Source organism: Ctenopharyngodon idella, chromosome 10, assembly GCF_019924925.1.
Source record: "Ctenopharyngodon idella isolate HZGC_01 chromosome 10, HZGC01, whole genome shotgun sequence".
Lineage (NCBI taxonomy): Eukaryota > Metazoa > Chordata > Actinopteri > Cypriniformes > Xenocyprididae > Ctenopharyngodon > Ctenopharyngodon idella.
The window spans coordinates 29420001-29442876 of record NC_067229.1 but is presented as its reverse complement, the minus strand read 5'-3'; the positions used below and the strand labels follow the sequence as shown (position 1 = coordinate 29442876).

The 22876-nt window shown below is 36.3% G+C and overlaps 1 protein-coding gene across 5 annotated transcripts in view; it reads right to left on the bottom strand.

The window, feature by feature from the left end:
• Positions 1-969: 969 nt before the first annotated feature.
• The window catches only part of strbp (spermatid perinuclear RNA binding protein), a 98112-nt gene continuing 76205 nt past the window's right edge, over positions 970-22876 (bottom strand). For 2 of the 5 annotated variants that reach the window (XM_051911415.1, XM_051911414.1), the window contains exons 11-19: positions 20861-20966; positions 20283-20366; positions 18183-18394; positions 14594-14743; positions 14185-14319; positions 12443-12583; positions 11969-12101; positions 9318-9368; positions 970-1461 (exon numbers count right to left, since the gene is read on the bottom strand). In XM_051911415.1, coding sequence (XP_051767375.1) covers positions 1367-1461; positions 9318-9368; positions 11969-12101; positions 12443-12583; positions 14185-14319; positions 14594-14743; positions 18183-18394; positions 20283-20366; positions 20861-20966 — 1107 coding nt within the window. In that variant the 3' untranslated portion in view covers positions 970-1366. Of the gene's footprint in view, positions 1462-4403; positions 4931-9317; positions 9369-11968; positions 12102-12442; positions 12584-14184; positions 14320-14593; positions 14744-18182; positions 18395-20282; positions 20367-20860; positions 20967-22876 lie in introns of those variants that run through there. The other 3 variants (XM_051911416.1, XM_051911417.1, XM_051911419.1) reach the window with 3 other exon arrangements.

The window sequence follows — 22876 nt, the reverse complement described above, 5'->3', positions numbered from 1 at the left end:
TTTTAATGCTAAATATTGTGTTGATAAATAGGTTTATAGCACATTTTCAACACGTTTTCCTCAAGAACAGGCACAGCACAGAAACTTGCAGCTACGCTTCTGCTATCTAAAGTCATGCTGATTGTGCAGGCAATGTGAATGCTGTAACATGGGTACTGAAATATGTCCAAATATGTGCCACTTTTGTGTGCAATGTGAAACAGGCCTGAGAAGTACGAATGACAGAATGAATGGAAAGGCAAATGAAGGGCCACCTATGCCGCATTAAAGTGAGCCGCCTGTGCTTTTGCAGGGAGAAGTGAGGAGTGACCGGGTCACACTAGCTGCCCCTCATACCGTGATAACGTGTATGAGTATGCACCCCAGTCAACGGCCAGAAAGAGTAAACAAATCTGCCGTAGAATGTGCTTTAGAAAAAACCTGCGTGTACGCCTGTGAGGTGTGGATGTAGGCGGCACGGTGGCCAGATGTTTGGAGGAGGACCTCTTAACCCAACCAGAACGGCAGACTTTGGTCGACTGAGCAAAAACACACTCGCGCAGATCTGACGAAAAGACACGGCGAAGCCGCTCGAGTCGGAGAGAAGGAAGCATTACTAATCTACTGCAGGTAGATTAAGAAAAGGGCTTTCATATTGCATTTTCACAAGAATAATTTATGAGTAAATTGCTTAGCATAATATATATATATATATATATATATATATATATATATGTGTGTATATTGTATATATAAAACTGGAAGAAAGTTATATCCTAGTATAATGGTTACATATCACTTTCCAATTCTAAAATAATTAATACCAAGAATATGTATATATATATATATATATATATATATATATATATATATATATATATATATATATATATATATATATATATATATATATATATATATATATATATATATATATATATATATATATATATATACACTGCATATAAATATACATAAGTACATCGGTATATCTACACATATATATTTATAGTGCCATAGACCATACATATATATGCATGTATTTATAATATAGCCACACATACACGTGGTGAATATACAATGAAAATGACTATATTGCAATGCCAAGTTTGAGTAAGACTCAACCGAACATTCACATCTCAAGTAAGCTTAAAGCTCAAAAGAGTTCAATTGTATTGCTATATAAGGAGGAACCGAGGTCCCCGGCCGGTTTTCGGGACGAGCAAGTCAAATAGAGTATTGCTTTTGTAAGAGTGGTGCATTTTTGGATCCTTAGATTGGGTTTGGATGGGTTTGTGAATGAAGTTTGGGCCGTTTCTGTGCGGTGGAGACAGCCTGGTCATGCCTGGAGTGGTACGACAGTTTAGAGCCACACAACCTGATGGTTCTAGAAGTCAGAGAAGAGATCTTGAGGACCCAAGTGAATAAAAAAAGGAGCGATGGTCCGCGGCTGGTAAAAGGGATTGTCAATGAAAAGACCACCTACAGTGAGGACAAGAGCAGAGAGAGCTGCGATTAATGGTGCGGCCCGGCAGGAGGCAGCGGTATATACATTCTGATGGCAGGAGGGAAATGGGGTTAGGGTGTGCCACAGGGGTGGATACTAGGGTCTCTGCTCTTTCGGGCTGTACGTGGGGTTTTCATTGCATCGGGAGCGTCTCAGGTTAATAAAAAAGACATCAACAACTTAAGCTGCACGGTTAACTTTCCGACAAAACGGAAAAAAAACTTGGAGCTCATTCCTTTGATAGAAGGCAGAGGAAATGTGAAACGTATGTGGCACCTCTGAGGTTTCCATACAGATGTAGTTAGTACATAACTCTGACAAATCAGATCTGTTGTGATTTTGGAGAGAGTATAGTACAATGACTGCTATCACTACCAAAGAGGACAGGCCATTGGTTTGGAGTGGACACTTGAGGATGACCATGACGAATGTGAGGGATCCATTTACAATGAATGGGAATATCGTGAACACTCGTGTAACCATGGCGATGGAGTTCCTCTTTGGTAAGCGACGATCATGACCCAGCCATAAGCCAGCACAAGCATTGTCCAGATGACCCAATGAGAACCAATGGAGTCAATGTTTTATGAACGTTAAATCCAGAATGTTTGGAGTAACAGGGAAGAGTTCTTGTGTCTTTGCCCTCAATGTATGGAAGCCAATGTTATATTTAAGGTGAGCGGCGTCGCCTGTAGCTCAAAGGGTCAGGAACAGGGTTATTACAGATAAGTAATACTAAAATCATTTTTGTAATTTGGAAAAAAAAACAAAAAAAAAACAACAACTAACAAATAAAATTTATATATATAAACTTATCATTGAGTTTAACTTTATGTACTAAAACAACTAAAACTCAAATTAAATTACAGACATTTAAAAAAAATAATAAAAATGGCAAAAACAAACAAAATTACTAAAACTTTACAACAATAAAAACATTCAAAATAACACTATCTCAATGAAACTAAAATAGCACTGGACAGGAAAGACCCCGAGCAAAGTGAGCGCACGTGATCCTCAATGTGAAGTCGCTTGTGCTGGCCTGTGGAGGAGTATGAAATAACATCTCACACACAATAAGACACTCACCAATAAGTCAAAACAAAAAAGGACAAAAAGACATTTCAGTAGCATGTCTCCATGGATCCCTTGTTGCTGCTTTCGATTCTCCGCTGTAAGGCTGTGACTGGAGGCTCCGGTGTGTGTCCATGTGAGGGGGCCGTGTTTGAGTTTTCTGTGTAATGTGTGCCTTTGTATGGTTCAACTCTACTACTAACTGTTCAGTGGAACAACTGACATCTAGAGCCTGATTAGCTAACCTTCTGTGAGGAGACACCAACATCATGTTTCATGACTATGAATGGAATAATCAATCAGTTTCATAACTAGCTCAAGACAGGGTCACCATTCATTCATTGGGACAGCATGAGGGGTCAGGTTGGCATGAAAAGGGTTCAAAGGCCATCTTGACATGCATTAACTGCCCAAAAAAGCTACTAAACTGCAGGATGATATTCTTAAATGTCCAATGTTTTAAAATAAGCTCTGGTAACACAAGCTGCTAGAATGAAATAAAAAGTAATGTTCTGGGTTCAATACATGCTGTCAGTTAACACAGAAGAGAACTGACTCGTCCCTCAGTTTGTAAAAAGAGCAAAAATTGTGTGCACGGTAATGTACTTATAATGGAGATCTATTGTACTGGGATTTTTTATATATATATTAAAATTAACGAGCCTGGTCTCATTAGAAAAACGTACCTGTGGGAACGTTTTCGCGAGTCGCAAAACACGTACATATCACTGCAGTTTCAATGTGAAATGTGTGTTCATTTTTTTTTGCCTGAACAGATAAACGTGAATATGGTACGTTTTCATGATGTTGGTTTTTATATGAATCACCGCAGTTCTGATTTAAAAATTTTCATTACGTTTTAAAATAACATACCACCAACACTACACCTAAACCTACCCGACAGTGTTAACAAAAGTAAAAAGCATCCGTAATCGTGCCATTTTAGCTTTTAATGATCTCTTTTACCGTGACTGGTCTTTCACGGGATTCATACCCAAGGCTTCCTCGTCCTAAGTAAAACTCCGTATCATAATAACAAGCAAGCTTTTATGTCAGAAAAGCGAAACATTTGGAGCGGGTTATGTGATGCAAAGTCCAAAATATATTCGTTTACAAATCGTGCACTTTAATAAAAAGCGTTTTGAAGTCATAACATAATATTGTGCAAAGTGACATAAAAACAAGTCTTTATTAATCTATAATCTGACCCTGTAATCGTAACTGTGTATGAAAACGATTAAAAGCGCTTGCTGTTTTACTGCCTCTAGTGTTCATTTCTGTTGGAAACTGCAGTGATATGTACGTATTGGTACGTATTTTTGCGACTCGCGAAAACGTTCCCACATGTAGGACTACGTCTTTCCATGAGACCAGGTTGAAATGAACAAAAACACATTTATATATTAAAATATGTAACATTAAAATATAATACCCTTTGAAAATATAGCTTTAACATTACTCATGTAAGCACAGTCAATTTTTTTTATTTAGTCCAACAAAACCAAACGAAAAAAGTTAAACATACCAATAAATAAATAAATAAATAAATAAATAAAAATACCAAACACAAAACAGACTTCCACAGAAAGTGCATTACATAAATTTCTGCTTAATTTTACAAACTGAGGGACGAATCAACCCTATATTTTCTGTGGTCATCAGCAGAACGTGAAGATGCTGTCCATAGAGCACAAGTTGTATTGAACCTGGAACATGTCTTAAAACTTCTGGAAATATCTGAAAGCTAAAAAATGTTCATTTACAGCTGCTAAAATTGCTATAGAGGAATATATGAATGCTTCATGAGTAACTAAAGAGGTTTCAAATATACAACAGTCAGTGCTTGGCAGTTGATGAAGATAAAGGTTTATTTGTAAGCAGTAGTTTGAATTAGATCTATACATCTTAAGCACAGCTCCTGATATCCGTACATAGAGTAAGCCTGTCATGACAGCCTATTCCCATTCTACAGAAAAAAACCATGATAACAAAAGAGGCTGATATAATTTAAATTTTCAAGAATGAGGTAACAATTCACAGTACACATCCTTCAAGTTTTGTTTCTGAAGAAAATAAAACCTGTATTTTTTTTTTTTTAAAACCAGAGGACAAATGTGGTAATAATCAAATAAAAAGCACTTTACAAATACCCTTATAGCTGTCCCTGCATGTGATAGGGCTGTGCTATCTGACCTTCCCTTCTCACGTAAATTTACGCGGTGTGTGTATGTGTGCGTACTTGAGTGTGTGTGTGTGTGTGTGTGTGTGTGTGTGTGTGTAAGGTGCTCCTGAGCTAAAAGAAAGAGTAGTGGGGGACGGGGTAGGCGGGCACTTTCATGACGGGCAACAGAAGCATTCTCTTGGGCAAACCTAGAGAGAAAATGAAAAGAGCACTCCACATAAGTCCAGGACAAAATAAAAGACCTGAGGGTGTTTTGTTTGAAATGAAGCTAGAGCCAATTCAGTCTCATTCTAGCATGGGAATATGAACCCAAGAGAGGGGAGGAGAGCGGAAGAACAGGAAGAGTGAGGTCAGGTGAAAAGAGAGGGCAGAAATCAAGCATTCATTCAGATAGGAGATGACACACATGTACCTTCTGGCTAATGTCATGTCATATGATATACACATACAGTTGACCCTCTGAACTACATGGTACATTCAGTCATCTTATGAATAATGGCTTTTGAGTAGGGCTGGGCGATATACTGGAGATAAAATAAAATGTAACAGTTCCAGTTCTTTAATTTGATTGGTTAATATTTCAGCAAGTTGTCGCTGATGTTCAGTATATTGTATGCTGGTGTAATTATTTCAATATTTTTCAGCCTTTTGATTACATTTAATATACAATATTTATGTATTTGCTGCTCGGAAAGTATGATTTTTTTTTTTTTTTAGCCCCCAACAATTTAACCAAACCATCACCAATTTCAGCATTGTACAATAAAACAATAAAATACAGTGAAATTAGAGTTTAAAAAAATTCAAGGTATGTTTTCTACAAAATTATCACATTAAATTAAAGGAACAATATATATATATTTTTTTTATTATTTATAAATGTATACATCTAACGTTTTTCACAAAATGAAAATAAATTAAAAGAATTATATATATATATATTTTATTTTAGTGCTGTCGAATGATTAATTGTGATTAATCACATCCAAAATAAAAGTTTGTTTACATAATATATGTGTGTGCACTGTGTATATGTATATATAAATAAACACATGCATGTATTATATATTAAATTGAGATTTATACACCATCTGAAAGCTGAATAAATCTGAGGATGCAAAAAAAAAAAAAATCAAAATATTGAGAAAATCGCCTTTAAAGATGTCAAAATGTTCTTAGCAATGCATATCCACTCACAAAAATAAATGTTTTATATATTTACGGTAAGAAATTTACAAAATATCTTCATGGAACATGATCTTTACTTAATATCCTAATGATTTTTGTCATAAAAGAAAAATCGATAATTTTGACCCATACAATGTACTGTTCTGTTGACTATTGCAACAAATATACCCGTGCGACTAATATATTATATTATATATATATATATATATATATATATATATATATTTATATATATATATATTTATATATATATATATATGTGCATGTTTGTGAATAATAAGCAGACTAGTTTCCTAGCATAGTCTTGAAGAAATGTAAAAACAGCACAATCTCACTGTAATATTCATGTGCTGGTTAATTTCAATCAACTTAATAACATCCATAAATATTCAGTATATCACCCAGCCCTAGTTTTAACTACTAGACAGAACTATCTAAATGAAAGTAAAGTTAAAAGTGGTGTCTGAACCATACATTTGAATTGTGGGTCGGGGCACATGGAGGGTTACAGGAGTGATTTGCTGGCTGGCGCTCTTATGTGGAGTGTTCATTCTGTGCCGTGTGTGTTTGTTGTGTATGTGTGAGTGTGAATAGAACTGTAGTCGTAGTCTCACAGTCGTTCCCATTTAGAAATCCCAAAGCAGCAACAGGAGGAAGAGGGTTGGACAGCGTAAGATGACTGGTGAGAATTACTGCATGCACACAGCTCTCAGGCACCAAACCAGAGAGACGTCAAAGAGAGGGGCGCACTGTTCTCTTACAGCACAATACCAGGTTTCACCTTCCACCTAAAGGAACAGTCTTTATGTGGCAGGCAGAGACCAGGGCGCTGGGAGCAACCCTATATCCACCCATCACCCACCCCCCTCATCCTGCGAGGAATAAACACACAAACCCAGCAAACCACCCTCCAAATTCAGCCCTCGTTCCCGCTGAGCCCACCTCACCTAGTCCCCCCTGCACATAAGGCTCATTCAAAGCATCTTCATCTGGGCCTGACCGGAGAGAGGTGCTTCGAAATCTCTACAGGAGTTGTGCCGCACATTTGTTTATAAAACCGACGGACTGTATGCATTCCTCTATTTGTGTGTTTATAAGTTGCAGTGTGAATGGGCGTCCCGGAACGGTGTGTTTGTGTGGAATAAACCATGAAAAACATCTCCAACATGGCATGTCAAAACTCAGCAGCTATTTCAGACAGTTATTAAAACAACGTGTGATGAATGTTAAACATAAAACAACAGTTATGCAAGGTCAGTCAAATTGTTAACTGAAACTAAAACCACTAAAAATTGTTTTTCTTAATTGAAATAAAGCTAAAATAAAATAAACAAATATTCAATGAAAAACTTACTGAAATAAAATTTTGAACTTATTTTAAAAACTACTACCAAAACTGAAATAAATATAAATTAAAGCTAAACAGAAATACATTTTTAAAAACTAATAAAAATGAAAGTAATACTACTATAGTACATATTACAAAATGTACTCTGTTCTGAATGTGCCTACTCTACTGTATAGTGTGCAAAAATATGTCAGTATGTCTGAATTTGCACTATATAAAACAGTAGGTGAAACACTGCTGAGATTTTGAAGTGCACATCTGATGAACACTTAATTATTCCATGAGGCCGTTGACCTTTCTTATCAGTTAAAGGCTTTGTCAGAGCTCTTTCTAGTATGTACAGGTAGGTGGACTTGGGAAAGTTTGGAGATTATACTATGTTTATTAGCATATTAACTGGGGCTATCAATTTAGTTGATTTAGTGTAATTAATTATTAAAAGAATTATGTGATCAATTTTAAGGGATAGTTCACCCAAAAATGAAAATTCTCTCATCATTTACTCACGCCATCTTCAGATAAACACCAACAAGATTTTTAGGAAAATAATCTCCGTGAGTCCATATAATGCCATTGAATGGCTTCCGCTCGTTTGATGCTTGAAAAACCACACACAATGATTGTGACGGTAATCCATACCATCCCACTGGATGAATCAATGACTTCTGAAGCCAAATGATAGGTTTGTGTAAAAAATATAACATATTAAAATAGCATTTTTATTTCGGTCTACTGTCACTGAGGTGGGCGTCCGTGATTCCACGTTACTTTTCACGCAAACTTCAAAACGCGCTTAAGTCACATCACAACGTCCCTCTCATGAACGCTCATATGACAATATACCAAAAGAAATGATTTACAGAAAGTTAAAAATATTAGTTTTTTTTCTTACACCTATCGTTTGGCTTCAGAAGACATTGATTCATTCACTTGAGTCGACGATGTCATGAAGGTGAGTAAATGATTTTCATTTTTGGGTGAACTATCTCTTTTAATATAACAAACATGACCCCTGACCTGTACAGAAATTACATAATAAGGGATTTTCCTAATAATGGAGCAATTGAAGCACATAGTGAAGGGCTGTTCACACATAGAACGATAACTATAATGTTAACTATAACTATAAAGTTTAAAAAAAAAAAAAAATCTAATTCTATAAATATTTCAATTTTTAGAATGATTTTCTGGAAGCAATTTTTAGAATGATGTTCAGATGTTCACCCCCATTGACAGCCAAACAGACTCTAAAGAGCTGAAGCATTTAAAGCGGACACTAATATAGTTATAGTTATTCTTGGTGCGAACGGCCTTTTGAAGATGCAGACTGGAACAGTTTGCAGGGTTGAACTTATTAAACTTATTTAACGGGGTCTTAAAGGGATAGTTCCCTTTAAAATTGTCATTTACTCACCCTTATGTTTTTTCAAACCTTTTTTTTTGTCTCTACAATGAAGGTCAATGGATTCCAATGTTGTTTTTATGGAACCCACTGACTGTCATTGTGTGAAAAATAATTTTTGTATCCCACAGAGGCAATAAAGTCATACAGGTTTGGAAACAACATGAGGGTGAACAAATGATGACAATTTTTATTTGGGTAAACTATCCCTTATTTGCTAGCTAGTCGCAGTTCTAGTCTTCAAACTGTGTTTAGCGTGATCTCTCCTCTCAGTCCATCATGCCCAGCGGCTGCTTTGAATGGTGTAACTGTGTGCTGTAGACAGTAGCACTACGCTGACGCTTAGAGAGCTGCCCAGAGTCAGGAGAAATGGGCCAAGCGTCAAGCAGGCAGACTAGACGAGCAAAGTCACACTCAGGCCAGGTGCAGCAAGTCTTGCTCCAACCACAATTAAGAACCAAAAGGTTATGGTTCGGTTCCATCGTCCAGGGAGTCGTTTCTCTACGGGATTCTTTGTGGACGTGATTCCGGGGTTTGAAAGCCCAATTTGAGAGCTGAATGGGGGAGTAAGTGGGGGCAGATTTGGACCCTAGACCCTGACTGGAGGAAGGGAGGATGGGAAGGAAGGGGTACGTACCGTATGCAGGAGTGGCGGCCGCAGCGCTGTACCCGTATGGGGTTCCAAAGCCTGTGAGAACACGGTATTCATGACGAGGGGAAGTGTTAAGTGTTCAGTGTTAAGACTCCTTCACAACACTATCTGTGATCTTACTGACATGAGCCATGTGAAAGAGCCTTTCTGAATATTATTATATGAACTATACATTTATTATATGTAAATACATCTACTCATAAACAAGCAAACATGGATGCACACAATGTTGTAACAAAATACCATGTAAAAACAGCTGTTCTCATTCAAAATTAAAGCTTATTGACTCTTTTGCTAAATATATTTGGAAACATTTCATCATTCCCTAAAAGTGTTTAGATAACTGAAGGAATTGTAATAATAATAATAATTAAAAAAAACACTTCTGTATTTTGGAGATTAGAGACACACAACATATCAGTTCCATATCAGCGATACTAAAGATTCTTGAAAGTATCAGTCAATAGAAGGGATGTGCCTGAAGCCGAATACTATGTTCGTAAATAATTATGCATTCTATGGAGCCTCTAAAGGGACATTGTGATGGAAAAAAAACATGAGATGGGAGGAAAAAATATATATTTTAATGCTTTTGCCTTCTAAAGCAATTATATAATTGGATAATTATATTGTATATAATTTGAGGGCATCAGGGAGCCGCTATCAATATACAGGGTATTGAAATCGCTTTTGAATGCACACTCGCTTTTCACTTTCAATTTCCAATTCGGGATTATGCGTACTCTCTGTGTATAGAGAGTGGTGGTACAAAATAAGATATTTGTCAATGATGCTCAGGATCTGTTGTACACCAGATCCTGTCAGTCATCTCTCCTTAAATATCTTCATGTGAAAAGTGAAATCTGATGTACTGTAATGTAACCGACTACCGCAGCAAGCCTAACCATGTCCCTTTAGAGCACAGGTGTCAAACACAAGGCCCGCGGGCCAAATACGGCCCACAGAGGTGTCCAATCTGGCCCGGGGGATGATTTGAACAATAATTAAAAAACAGTTATGCATGGTCCACTGGCCATAAATCCGAATGGTTATTAGTTTTATTTTGGCCAATATCTATTCTGGACTTGCAAACAAACTGCTTTGCAATCATTTCCCAAACTGTCGTTTGTGTAGAAATATTACGAAGTCTGTAAACAGGACGTTAACACAGCCACATGCTGAATACGGACACAAAGAGAAGAACACAGACGTGCCAGCAGAGAAAATACTGAACCAGGCCAAGCTCACTGTTTGTGAAATATAGGAAGAAAAATATAAATATTGAATTGGGTTTTATTTGAATGTAACTTAGAAGGGAACCGTATAAGTAGCCTATTTTATAAGTGCAGTGCTGCTTTGTGTACAGCGGTAACCGAGGAAACGCTATCGCTGCTGTTCCACAAGCGCCACCTACTGACAGAGAGTAAATTTGCATTTTCATTCAGTCCATCTGCTATTTTTGTTTTATGCAGGTGTCTTATGTAGCATAATTTCACAAAGCGATAAAGTCAGACCATGATGTTTTTTTTTTCTGTAAATCTTGAAATTATACAATCTAATTTAAATCAAAATGCTCATGCTCAAAATGCAGTGGTGCCTGTATACCAAATGCCTACACATATTTTTTGTTTAAGGCCAGTTTGGCCTGTTATAGAACAAATAAAGAACAAATATAAATAAATAAATAAATAAATAAATAAATAAATAAATAAATAAAAATTGGCAACCGGTATCAAATTTGCTCCAAAAAAAAAACAAAAAAAAAACCACAATAATAAAAAATATTAAATAAAGCATTATTTTAAAAATCTAATACAGTATTTTTGTAGTAAAAACAAATGCAGTTTTCAAAGAGCAGTGTGTTTTTTTCTTGCAAATTAATGTATGGTTACATTTTTTCCCATCAGGCCTGCAACCTAAAATTAGTTTGACACCCCTGCTTTAGAGGCTCCGTAGAATGAGTTACTCATTTTTCATGCCTTTCCGAATTCAGATTTAGGCACATCCCAAGTCAATAGCATTTAAAACAACTGATTTCAGTTTTCGGTGTATTATTTTTTTACCAAAACAGTACAAAAATTTAGTTTCAGCCATTTATATACTGCTGTTCAAAAGTTTGGGATCTGTAAAAAAAAATTTTTTTATGATTTTCTCTCTTGGGCTCACCAAGGCTGCATTGATTTGATAAAAATAAATATATAAATAAATAAAAAGTAATATTATGAAATATTATTACAACTTAAATGCTTATTTGGTGCTCAAATTCTTATTATAAATGTTGCAAACAGTTGTGCTGCTTAATATTTTTGTGGAAACTGTGATACAATGATTCTTTCTCAGGATTCTTTGATGAATAGAAGTTCAAAAGAACAACATTTATTTTAAATAGAAATCTTTTGTAACAATTGTCCTACTGTCACTTTTGATCAATTTAAAGCATCTTTGCAGAATACAAGTATTAATTTCTTTAAAAAAAAAACCTTACTGACTTTTGAACGATGGTGTAAGTTTTAGGTAAATTGGGAATTCTGTAATAGAAATGCAGTTTCATGCAGTTAAATGTGTTAAAAAAAGTCAACTTGAGGTAAGCAGGCCTTTAGTTACTATAGAAAGACTGTTTGGCATCAAACACACACCTGGCGTGACGTATCCTGGTGCTGCCGCAGCGCTGACGAAGGCTCCTCGCGTGAGGGTTGGTCTTCCTCGCCCTCGTGCGGCCTGGACCGCGGCGGCAGACACAGCAGCAGCTGCAGCTAATGCCCCTTTACTCTACAATAAACACACACACACACACACACACACACACACACACACACACACACACACACACACACACAGTTAATAACCCTACAGGTTTTAATGAGCAGCGAGAATCTACAGTTATGCCATAGTGTTTAATGTGTAAGGTTGCCACAGATTGATTTCTGGAGAAAAAAAGATGAATTAGTCTGCAGGTCGCAGTTTCATCCAGGAAATATCGATCACAGAACATCTAATACAGCGGTCATGAATTACCAGGCACTGACCCTGGTTATTCGAGAGACACACTGAATACTGAACAATACCATCTGGACGTTATTGGTCACTAATCGAAGCAACCGATGACCTACCTGAGGGATTATTTTTTTCTTCTTGTTGCCAGCAGCATTAGGCCCGGAGAAGAGTTTCTCTAGAGCTGCGAGGGCAGCGCTGGCTTTGGCTACTTTCTTATTGGGCCCTGCGCCACGGAACTTCTGTCCGTCGACTTCCACCTGCCAACGAGAGCACGGGATGAGGGTCTTGAACAGGAAATTACATCAGACATTAGCCATCAATAACACAAATGTGAGATGACATGTCATGTATGATAAGGTGTTTTTTGTTGTTGTTGTTGTTGTTTTTGTAAAAAACTAGATATTGACTCTTTCCAGGGTACATGCAAAGTTTTAAAAAACAAATTTAAGACTGTAAGACCTGCACAAATAAAATTAATTCCATATGTCCATACAGAACAAAACTATACTATCTCAAAATAAATCATGTATCTCAGATTCTTTTACTTAATTAAACAGGCTGCAGCACATTCAACCGCAAAACAGGGTAACTGCATGATTAAAATACTTGTTTTAATAAATGTTTTATTCAGTCTATACATACATGTATGTACTGAAATTGGTTTATGTATGAATATATCAAATTATATGAATTAGAGGTTGATCGATGTTGGATTTTGCTGATACTTATTTAAGGCAATAAAAAGATTGTTGGGCTGATACTAGTAAAATCTATATATTAAATATGTTATATAATGTTCTTAGTCTTTCTTGTAATGGGTCGGCCCAGAGAGAAGCCACAAGAGACTACTTTGAATAAACCAGATACAGTTTATTTCGTAGCTAAAATACCAATAATATCCAGAAAGCAAATGCTTTATGCATAATGCAGGACTTTTAATTATAAAATACACTGGGACTCTTATTTTGAAATGTATATGCGTCACTACTCCCTGCTAATTCAAAAAGATACTTGATAATTTGCACTCTTACAGCCATCTACAAATTATTACAATATTAACACCATAAAGCAATCATTGTCATAATTCATGAATAGTAGATCATAAGCAATCACTTGCGCGGTAATCACTGATCGCGAACAGCGGTACGTTTTGACTCACAGTACTCACAATTAAATTAGAGCCATTTGAAGTTTAATAATCACATTACACCATATTGCGATTCCTGTTTTCCATCCCCAAATTTACAGCAAGACCTCTTGAAATTATAATTAAGACTTTTTGCTATACTTTTGTTAAAGTCACCATGAAATCAAAATGGACAATTCTTGTTTTTTATGGAATATTTATTATAAATGATTACATATGCACATCATTATTTTTTAAGATTCATGTGCCCTCATAATCTTTAATCAAAATAACATCTTTTCTCTGATGATGTGTTTACTGGCGCGAGGGCGGTGCAACCTGTCACTCACATGAGATCCACCAATAGCAAACCACAACCATCCAATCAATTCCCCCCTGGACACAATCAAATCCCGCCCTACATTTGTTCTTGTTCGAGAAGCCGTTTCACTCGGATATAAACCACAATAAGAACAGACTTTTAAAAGGATCCGTGGAACTCTGTCTTTAAAAAAGTAAAGCCAGACCTCTCAATCTGAGGCATTGTTCATGTCTGCAGCACAAACAGCATTGGACATGTTACACAACAAAGATTAAATTTTCCCCTCACTCCAAATTTGACTAATAATAATATTAATAACAAAAATATCATATACCTTAGCAAATATCACAAATAAACAGTATTTTATTGCCGAATATGGATTAAGAGGTACATGTGTGTTTAAGGCTCACCTCCATGACAAAGCGTTTGTCGTGACTCCCTCCGCTCTCTGAGATGAGCTCGTACTTCAGCCCGCGACGTTTCTCATTGAGCTCCATGACCGGGTTCTTCCCGCTGGCCGTCAAAATAGGACCCTGAGTTCGCACCTAGATACAGAACATGTTATTGAACTGAATCAACACTGAAATCACTTCAGCTGAATAATGATACTACTGTCCTCTGTAGGGCTGCTTTAGAGCTGAAATTTCAGAATTTAAGAACTTTGTAACATTAATACTGTTATTTTCTTGTTTAGTCCAGTGAAGCTGCATTATATAAATCACTTTCTAAACAAATGTGACTTGGCTAGAACATAGTGAAAACATTTACTAAACACTTGAGTAAATGTAGAGTTTGCTGTTGGTGTTTGTGTCCTTGTACCTCCAACGTGTTGGAGCTGTCTGAGTGTGAAGTGTTATTGCTTGAGTGTGTGGACGATTCGCTCTTGCCCTCCCCGTCTGACTTCTCATCTGCACTCATGGAGTCCAGGTCTGTGTCGAAGCCTGTGGGGTAACCCATCGCCTGTAGCACCTACACCACATGTCCACAAAAACATCATCACACAACAGATCCAGCATGGAGGTCACACAGGACATGATGAGAGAATTATATTTTAGTAAGTTGTCATTTAATGCACACCTATGGGTAGGGTTGCATCAGTCATTCTTAAGTTCTTAGTTAAACTGCAACAAAGTCCATGCTAGTTTGTAACTAACTCTGTACTTTATTAGGTTGCACCATTTGTTCTTAAGGCAGAACATAGTCCTTTGTAAACTGTATAAAAAAAATTAAAGATTTTTCGAAGTTGTAAATAAAACAGATTATTGGAGTATATTTTAAAAGAAAGTACTGCAATACAAGTATTTACAATACAAGGACCGATGCACACAGAGGCTGTTTAGGTTGGGTTTATAGTTGAGGAGCCCCTAAAAAAGTAAATTATATACATAACATTGTGTGACTGTGTGTGTGTGTGTGTGTGTGTCTAAAAGATTGAAGTCTGTCAGATAAAACAAAAGCTTATTGATGCAATTCAGTCAATCTGCTATTTTATTCTAACCGTTAATCCTCGTCAGAGACTCGCATAAATATTTAGTTTATATGTACAGTTACATTTCTACTAAGTTTGATGGTGCAACACAAAAATATTTAGTGTAAATTGTAAGTTATTAGTGCCCGTTTACTTCAAAACTTGGCTTAGTTGTAACTTACGCACAGCTGGCGTAACTGGTCCCAGAAGACAATAACGCAAGACTGTAATGGACTACTTTTATGGTGCAGTAAGAACATTGTGAAACTCCAATAGTTTTGGAGCAACACAAACAGGAATAAACGACATTCTGCAACTTCCAGTTTTGGCTGTGGCTATGGCTATGCCACACCAGCCCTCATTTTACTTAACGTTTGTATCGAACAGCTTTAAAGAGACTTTTGGAAGTTTTGAGAGACTTTTGGAAGTTTTGGTATAAAAGCATCACAAAATGATGAAACATGCTGAGAAAGTTCAGTTCATCTTTGTGGCCATCATCAGCATGAGCAGGCGGAATCAAAAGTGGACAGTTCCTTGGATACTGAGGTCATTATGGAGAGAGAAATCGTCACCTCAAAAAGACTCTGCTTATATTAAAAAAAAATAAAAAATCCTGAATAGCTAAAGAAATATACAAAAAATATACCATACATATGCTGTATATAATATATATATTATGTGCACAATATATCAGTACAATATCAGTTGTCAGCCAATAATATATATATTGAAAATACTTATCAATACTAATAAATTAAATCTCCAATTATATATACACTACCGTTCAGGGTCGGTTAGATTTTTTTAATCTCTCTTATGCACTTATAGTATCTTATGTTCACCAAGGCTGCATTTATTTGATAAAGCATAAATAAAAAACAGTAATACTATGAAATATTACTACAAATTAAATTAAATGTTTTCTATTTGAATATATTTTAAAATGTAATTTAGTCCTGTGATGGTAGAGCCAATTGTCAGCTATTATTTTTTCAAAAAAATTGATAGCATTTATTTGAAAAAGTAACATTTTGTAACTTTTGTAACATTGTCACTTTTGATCAATTTAATGTGTCCTTTCTTTGGGGGAAAAAAATCTTACTGACCCCAACCTTTGGAACGGTACTGTATATACAATTATTAAAATAGTTAAATACACTATTAATACAAATACACACTATTATAATATAATATACATACATTCATTATAACTGATTCAGCGCTACTATTGATGGCTCATACCTCACAGTTAGGGTGAATGCATTCTTTAAGTGTGCGTTTACACAGGGGAAAGGATATCATAAGAGCACCAGTGTTCATTTGACAGTCTGACCCAAATTGGGGCTGTTGGTGCCATTAATGGGTGCGCTCTCACAGAAAGAGGATTAGTGTGGTCTTACGCTCCAGAGCCTTTGTTCACAAGCACTCTGGGATTACATAGATTTGAGCCCTTTTTGCATCCTGGGAATCACTGGTGTGTGTGTGGGAATAAGCTTAACTGGTCTTCCTGAAGAGAACCACATATTGCTGTAAACTTCTTTACAGTGACAATAGGGTCACATTTACAAATCTAGTTCAAGAAGGGTCATCTATTCCGCTAACAGACAGATTTAACTAGGGTCATGGGGTCGAGTATGCATCTAACAAGAGCTTAACACTAGCATAACAACTAGGTCTGTATACATTAGAGGCCTGATCACACTAGAAAATGTCTAGTAACACTAGAGTAAATATTTTAATGGAACAATTCATAGAAATAAAATAGCCTAGTCCGATTATAAAATAGCAAATGCTATGATTCAGAATGAATCATGGCACGGTGTTCATTTACACACAAGCAGCTCATGATCCGTGTGTTTTCAGTGTCATCTGATGAGTTTGGGTCACTCATATAAATAAAAGCTCAATGGTTTGACATTTGAAAATGAAGAAATTGAGACTATTAGTATTGAAATTTTACATTTTTACTGTAAAATAAAAATATAATTTTTTTTATATTATTTCATTTAAATACTTAAATATTGTTTAATAGTTTTATTCAGCAATAATAATAATAATTATTATTTTATAGACATGTTGATATATCATTACAAAATGGCAAAATTGTGCAGCTCTACAAACAAGCAGAGCAAACTGGAGCTTAAAAAAAAACAAAACAAAAAAAAAACTCCTGAATTCAACACCTGAAAACTCTGAAAATACATTATATGTATGTAAATTGGGTTGTGAACAGCATTTAATGCTGACTTTAAACCTTTTGTGCATGCACACAGGAAAAAAAAAAAGTTAGCATTTTTATCTGATTAATCAAGTAGTTCAATCGAAAACAAAATCAACAGATTGATAAAAACAATTGTTAGCTTTAGCACTAATTATTATTAAAACTTTTTGACCTTTTGCCACATTTATTCAATGAGAGCACAGCAAATGAAGAGGGGAAAAGGGATCAAGAAAGTAGGCAAGCCAGGCTTGATCTCATATCACCCCCATATCTGCACTGTGGCTTCAAGTGTATATTGTTAAAGGAATAGTTCATCCCAACATAAAAGCTCTGTCATTATTTACTCACCCTCACCCAGTTTTTTGAAACTCATATGACTTCCTTAGCTCAGAAATAAAGAAATTAGGCAGAATGTCCAAGCTGCTCTTCTCCATACAAGTGTGTAAATCTACAGTATCAGAAGATTAGAAATATACCACATGGGTCACAGGGACTACTTTAATGGTCCTTTTTAATGCTTGACAGTCACCATTCACTCTCATTGCATGGAAGAGAGCAGCTTGGACATTGTCTAATTTGTCCTTATACGGGTTTCAAATAACCCAAGGGTGAATAAATGATGACGAAATACTAATTTGAGTGAATTAATCCTTTATCTCTTTACATAATGCTCACCATTCCAATCACATGTTGTAAAAACAACTAAAGTCCAGATGTACCTTTACAGCCACATGCAGCTTGGCGGTCTTCTTAGAGGAGCCAGAGGCTTCGTAGACAGTGCCGTCGACGTCTACAGACATGGTGAAGACGGGGGCGTGAACCGGACCTGACTGAGACAGCAGTTTATACTGCAGCCCCGGCCGGATCTGGTTCAAGCGCATCAGAGCGTTCATGGGTTGATTTGAGTCTATTGCTTTACTGTCAAGAACTGCTGGAAGGGAAAAAGAACAGAAATAACCGTTAGCAAGTACAGCGAAAAGGAAACGTTTTCCTAGACACACAGCTCATCTTGTAAATTTGTAGTATCCCTTCGTTCCATCAGCTGGCTAATTGCGAAATTCTGCTGCTTTGAAAGCGATTTATTTGAGTCCAGTGAGGAGCACAGGCTGGGGACAGCAGCGCGGCTCCAAGAGAAATTAAGAATCAATGCCATTGATTTCCCAACGGTTGTCTGCTTCCTGTATGAGAGAGCAAGAGATGGAAGTGTAGCAGGATGAGGAGCTAGAGGGAAGGGATGGCCACAAATAAGAGTGTCGAGTGAGAACCGGACAGCTTAGAAAAGAAAGCAGAGAATAGACAGTACAGCAACAACAACAACAAAAAGGTCTGAGTTGAGGAAAAATGAAACGTGTCATACCTTAATCATAATAAAGAGGACAAAAGCTTTTATGGCCAAACAGGGAAATAATAAAGAACAAACGACTGGAGAATGCAGGTGACTGTATGAGCGTTACCTTGCTGGTTTAAAATAGGAGATGTTCAAGACAGTCACATTTTTCTACATTGTGTCATGAAACACAAAGAAAGCTTTATTTTAATCAGGAACGCTACTTGTAATTCTTTTAATAGTAGTACTAAATTCAGATGTGATTTAAAAATTAAATAAAATTATTATATTAACAAATATTAAATAAAAATAGAAAAAAAAAAAAAAAACCTTATAAATATTAGAAAGTGCGCTAGAAATTTGCAGAAAACCTGACCAATAAGAACCTACAACAGTACTATAGGTCAACTGATATGAATTTTTCAATGTCCAGTGCTGATACTGTTATCTACAGTATAGCAATTTAATGATAACAAAAGAAATGCACATAAGTTTGCCTAAATTAAGACTTATTTTGCACAATATTTAATCAAACTACACAATTAATCAACCAAGCAAACACTGATATTGGCAGACAGTGTTGGGGAAAGTTACTTTTAAAAGTAATTGCGTTACTTAGTTACTTTTTATGAAAAGTTATTCATAATTACTTTTGCGTTACTTTTTCTCACCTGGACTGAGCTTGCTTGTTTGTTTTCTAATAACAACAAAAAAGTTCTATTTTTGGCTAATGTTAAGGTCCTTTCACACCAAAAGTGAAATGAATAAGCCTCCGCCTGAAGGAAATGCATATTTACGCCTGTACAGTAGAGGGCGCAGCTCAAACAAAACTTTCAGCTGTGCTGCTATTCTGGATTAAAGAAGAATAGGTTCAACATAGAATAGAATAAGTTCAACACTCTTATTTCTAAATCTAATCTAAAGTAATTTTAGCTTCTTAGTATAGTTTAATTGACTCATTGAAGGTCAGCAGCAAAGACATTAATAAAGTGAGTTTATTAATAAAAAAAGTATATTAATTATTAAAGTATATTTGTGTAATTTAATATAGTTATTTATTACAGGTTTGCATAATATTCTGAGATTGCATTTCACGGTTTTTAGTCATTTTGAGGAATACTTAATGTTTTCGTGCAAGTGAGATGAGTAAATGAATGTTCACATTTAGTCTAGAACTACAATAACCATCATGTTTACACAGCGCATACAACGCCTCGGCACTTTATTTCTCTCAACATGTGGACAAGAGAGCTGTCAGTCAATAAATGTGAAAAAGTAACTTGTGTTACTTATTTAAAAAAGTAATGTAGATATTTTGTTGTAAATTGAAAAAATAATGCGTTACTTTACTAGTTAAGTAATCTGATTACGTAACTCAAGTTACTTGTAATGTGTTACCCCCAACACTGTCGGCAGATGCCCACAATCCCAACAAATATCAGTAAATTAACCGGTCTGGCCAGTATATCTGTCTATCATTACTCAGACGGACCTTTTCTCAGGTTGCGCTTCATCTTCTTGATGAGGTCTTTGTCGTCCAGCAGACCATCTTCATAAGGTCTCTTCAGCCCTAGACCTGATACAACACAAGATTAAAGTTAATGTGCTGATGAAAACACACCTGCAATGAATTACTAAAACATATCAACAGTCCCATAGAGCTGTAAGTTAGTGTAAAAATTCACAATTATTTATTATTATTAAAACAAAAAAGGTAAAGTATGTAATATCAGTGGCACCAAATTGATTTGAAAAAAGTTTGACTGTTTTCAAACAGGTTTCCCAAAAACTTCCTTTCTTTGATTGGACAATCAGATGGACAATCAGCCCCACCCCAAATGCCAACACCATTGGTTAAGTCAAAGTTGCTGTTGTCGGGCAGATCAGGATGTTCAACAAACAGAGTAATGTTTTAAGTCTGCCACAGTTTTCATACTTTTCAGAGAAATCAACCTACAAATGACTTATAGTTGTATCTATATATTAAACTAGGAGTATTCAAACAACAACAACAAAAAAAAAAAACGACACACTTCAGGTTTAAGTAATGAATTTGGTATGTGTGCTCACCTTCTTTATCTGACCAGGGGAATTTCTGTGAAGGTTTACTTGAGGGGAGAGGGTCCATTTCCAAGACCTTATAGATCTGCCCAAAGGCCATGAGCCGCAGAGCATGCTGAAACACACACACATACACACAAAGATTATATATGATAAAAAGGTATCAAGTAGGGTTTGGCAATTGACCTCCAAAAAGTATGAGATGGGAGGAAAAAATATAAATTTTCAATGCTTTTGCATTCTCTTGCAATTATATAGTTGGATAATTATACTGTATATAATTCGCAGGTATCAGGGAACCGCTATCAATATGCAGGGTATTGTAATTGCTTTCGAATGTGCACTTGATTTTCACTTTCACGTCTTTCGGATGAGACGTTAAACCGAAGTCCTGACTCTCTGTGGTCGTTAAAAATCCCAGGATGTCCTTCGAAAAGAGTAGGGGTGTAACCCCGACATCCTGGCCAAATTTGCCCATTGGCCTCTGTCCATCATGGCCTCCTAATCCTCCCCATATACTGATTGGCTTCATCACCCTGTCTCCTCTCCACCAATAAGCTGGTGTGTGGTGGGCGTTCTGCCGCAATATGGCTGCCGTCACATCATCCAGGTGGATGCTGCACATTGGTGGTGGTTGAGGAGATTCCTCCTTCCATATGTAAAGCGCTTTGAGTACCCAGAAAAGCGCTATATAAATGTAAGGAATTATTATTATAAATGTAAGGAATTATTACTTGATTTTCACTTTCACTTTCCAATTCGCATTTACACGTACTCTGTGTATAGGGAGCGGTGGTACTGACCACACATTTTACAAGATAAAATATTTGTCAATGACGCTCAGGATCTGTTATGCACCAAATCCTCTGACATCATTCTGTCAGTCATCTCTCCTTTCTACCTTTATGTGAAATCTATGAAGTGAAATCAGATGTTCAGTAATGTAACTGACTAACGCAGCCTAACAATGTCCCTTTAGGGGCTCCGTAGAAGCCCATTATTCATTTTCCGTGCATTTCCAAATTCAGATTTTAGGCTTCGGGCACATCCCTAGTATAAAGGTTATCAAAGAGCAAACCTAAATGATCTGCTCCTGAAAGAATAGTCTCAAAACATACCCTGAAGAAATACACACACACATACACACTTGTTGCTTATTTTTTTAATAATGAAGCAATAACTCTTGAGCTTGAGCCCAAAGACCACCTGTAGATGTGAAGCATTGGGCACTGAATCTCCATGTTCAGAGGAATTATGGGACAGACTGCCTCACAAATAATTCATGCTACGACTAACTCACATTAACTCATCTCAACAGATATTGACAAAGCTGTTTACTTTAGTTATAGCCCATTAGGAGGCACCATAACGTTTGGTTCCAAAAGTATCTCTAGAAAAGATTTGAGAGCCCATTTTGGGAAACACCTTTAATTACAGTAATCAGAGCATCTGCATGAATATCATCACTGAACAGCTTACAAACTGAAGTGGCCATTTTAATATTGTCCCATACAAAATATCAGTGGCTGCTCATCAGGGGAGGCAAGGGAAGCACAGCCTACCCAATATTTTGAGTTGAAAATGGCAGAAGGATTTAATGTTAATAAAATTCCCAGTTATTCATTTAATGTATTTCTTGTTTGTAAATTCACCACTGTAACAGGACTTTCTTCCCCGAATGTGCCGAATCTGCCAATGTAATTACAACCTTTCGGACTGTGCTAAGGTGAGAGTAGCCAATTATGGAGAGTAGAGATATTGAATATTTGATCGCCAACAAATTTACCAAGCTACCATTCGAACAGCAGATACAAATTAAAAATGAAGGAAGAGCCCATGCTTAAGCTGGATATAGGGCCACAGCAATCAGTTTCACTAAACGGCCGAACGTGCTCTTTTAACACAGACATTTAAAAGGACAGAAGGATGGATTTTTGCTTCAAGTGATAGGCTAGGTGAGCAAAATTATATTGTCTTGCTGTATGTGTGCAATTTCCTTTACATTTTCTTTACATTACAAGTGAC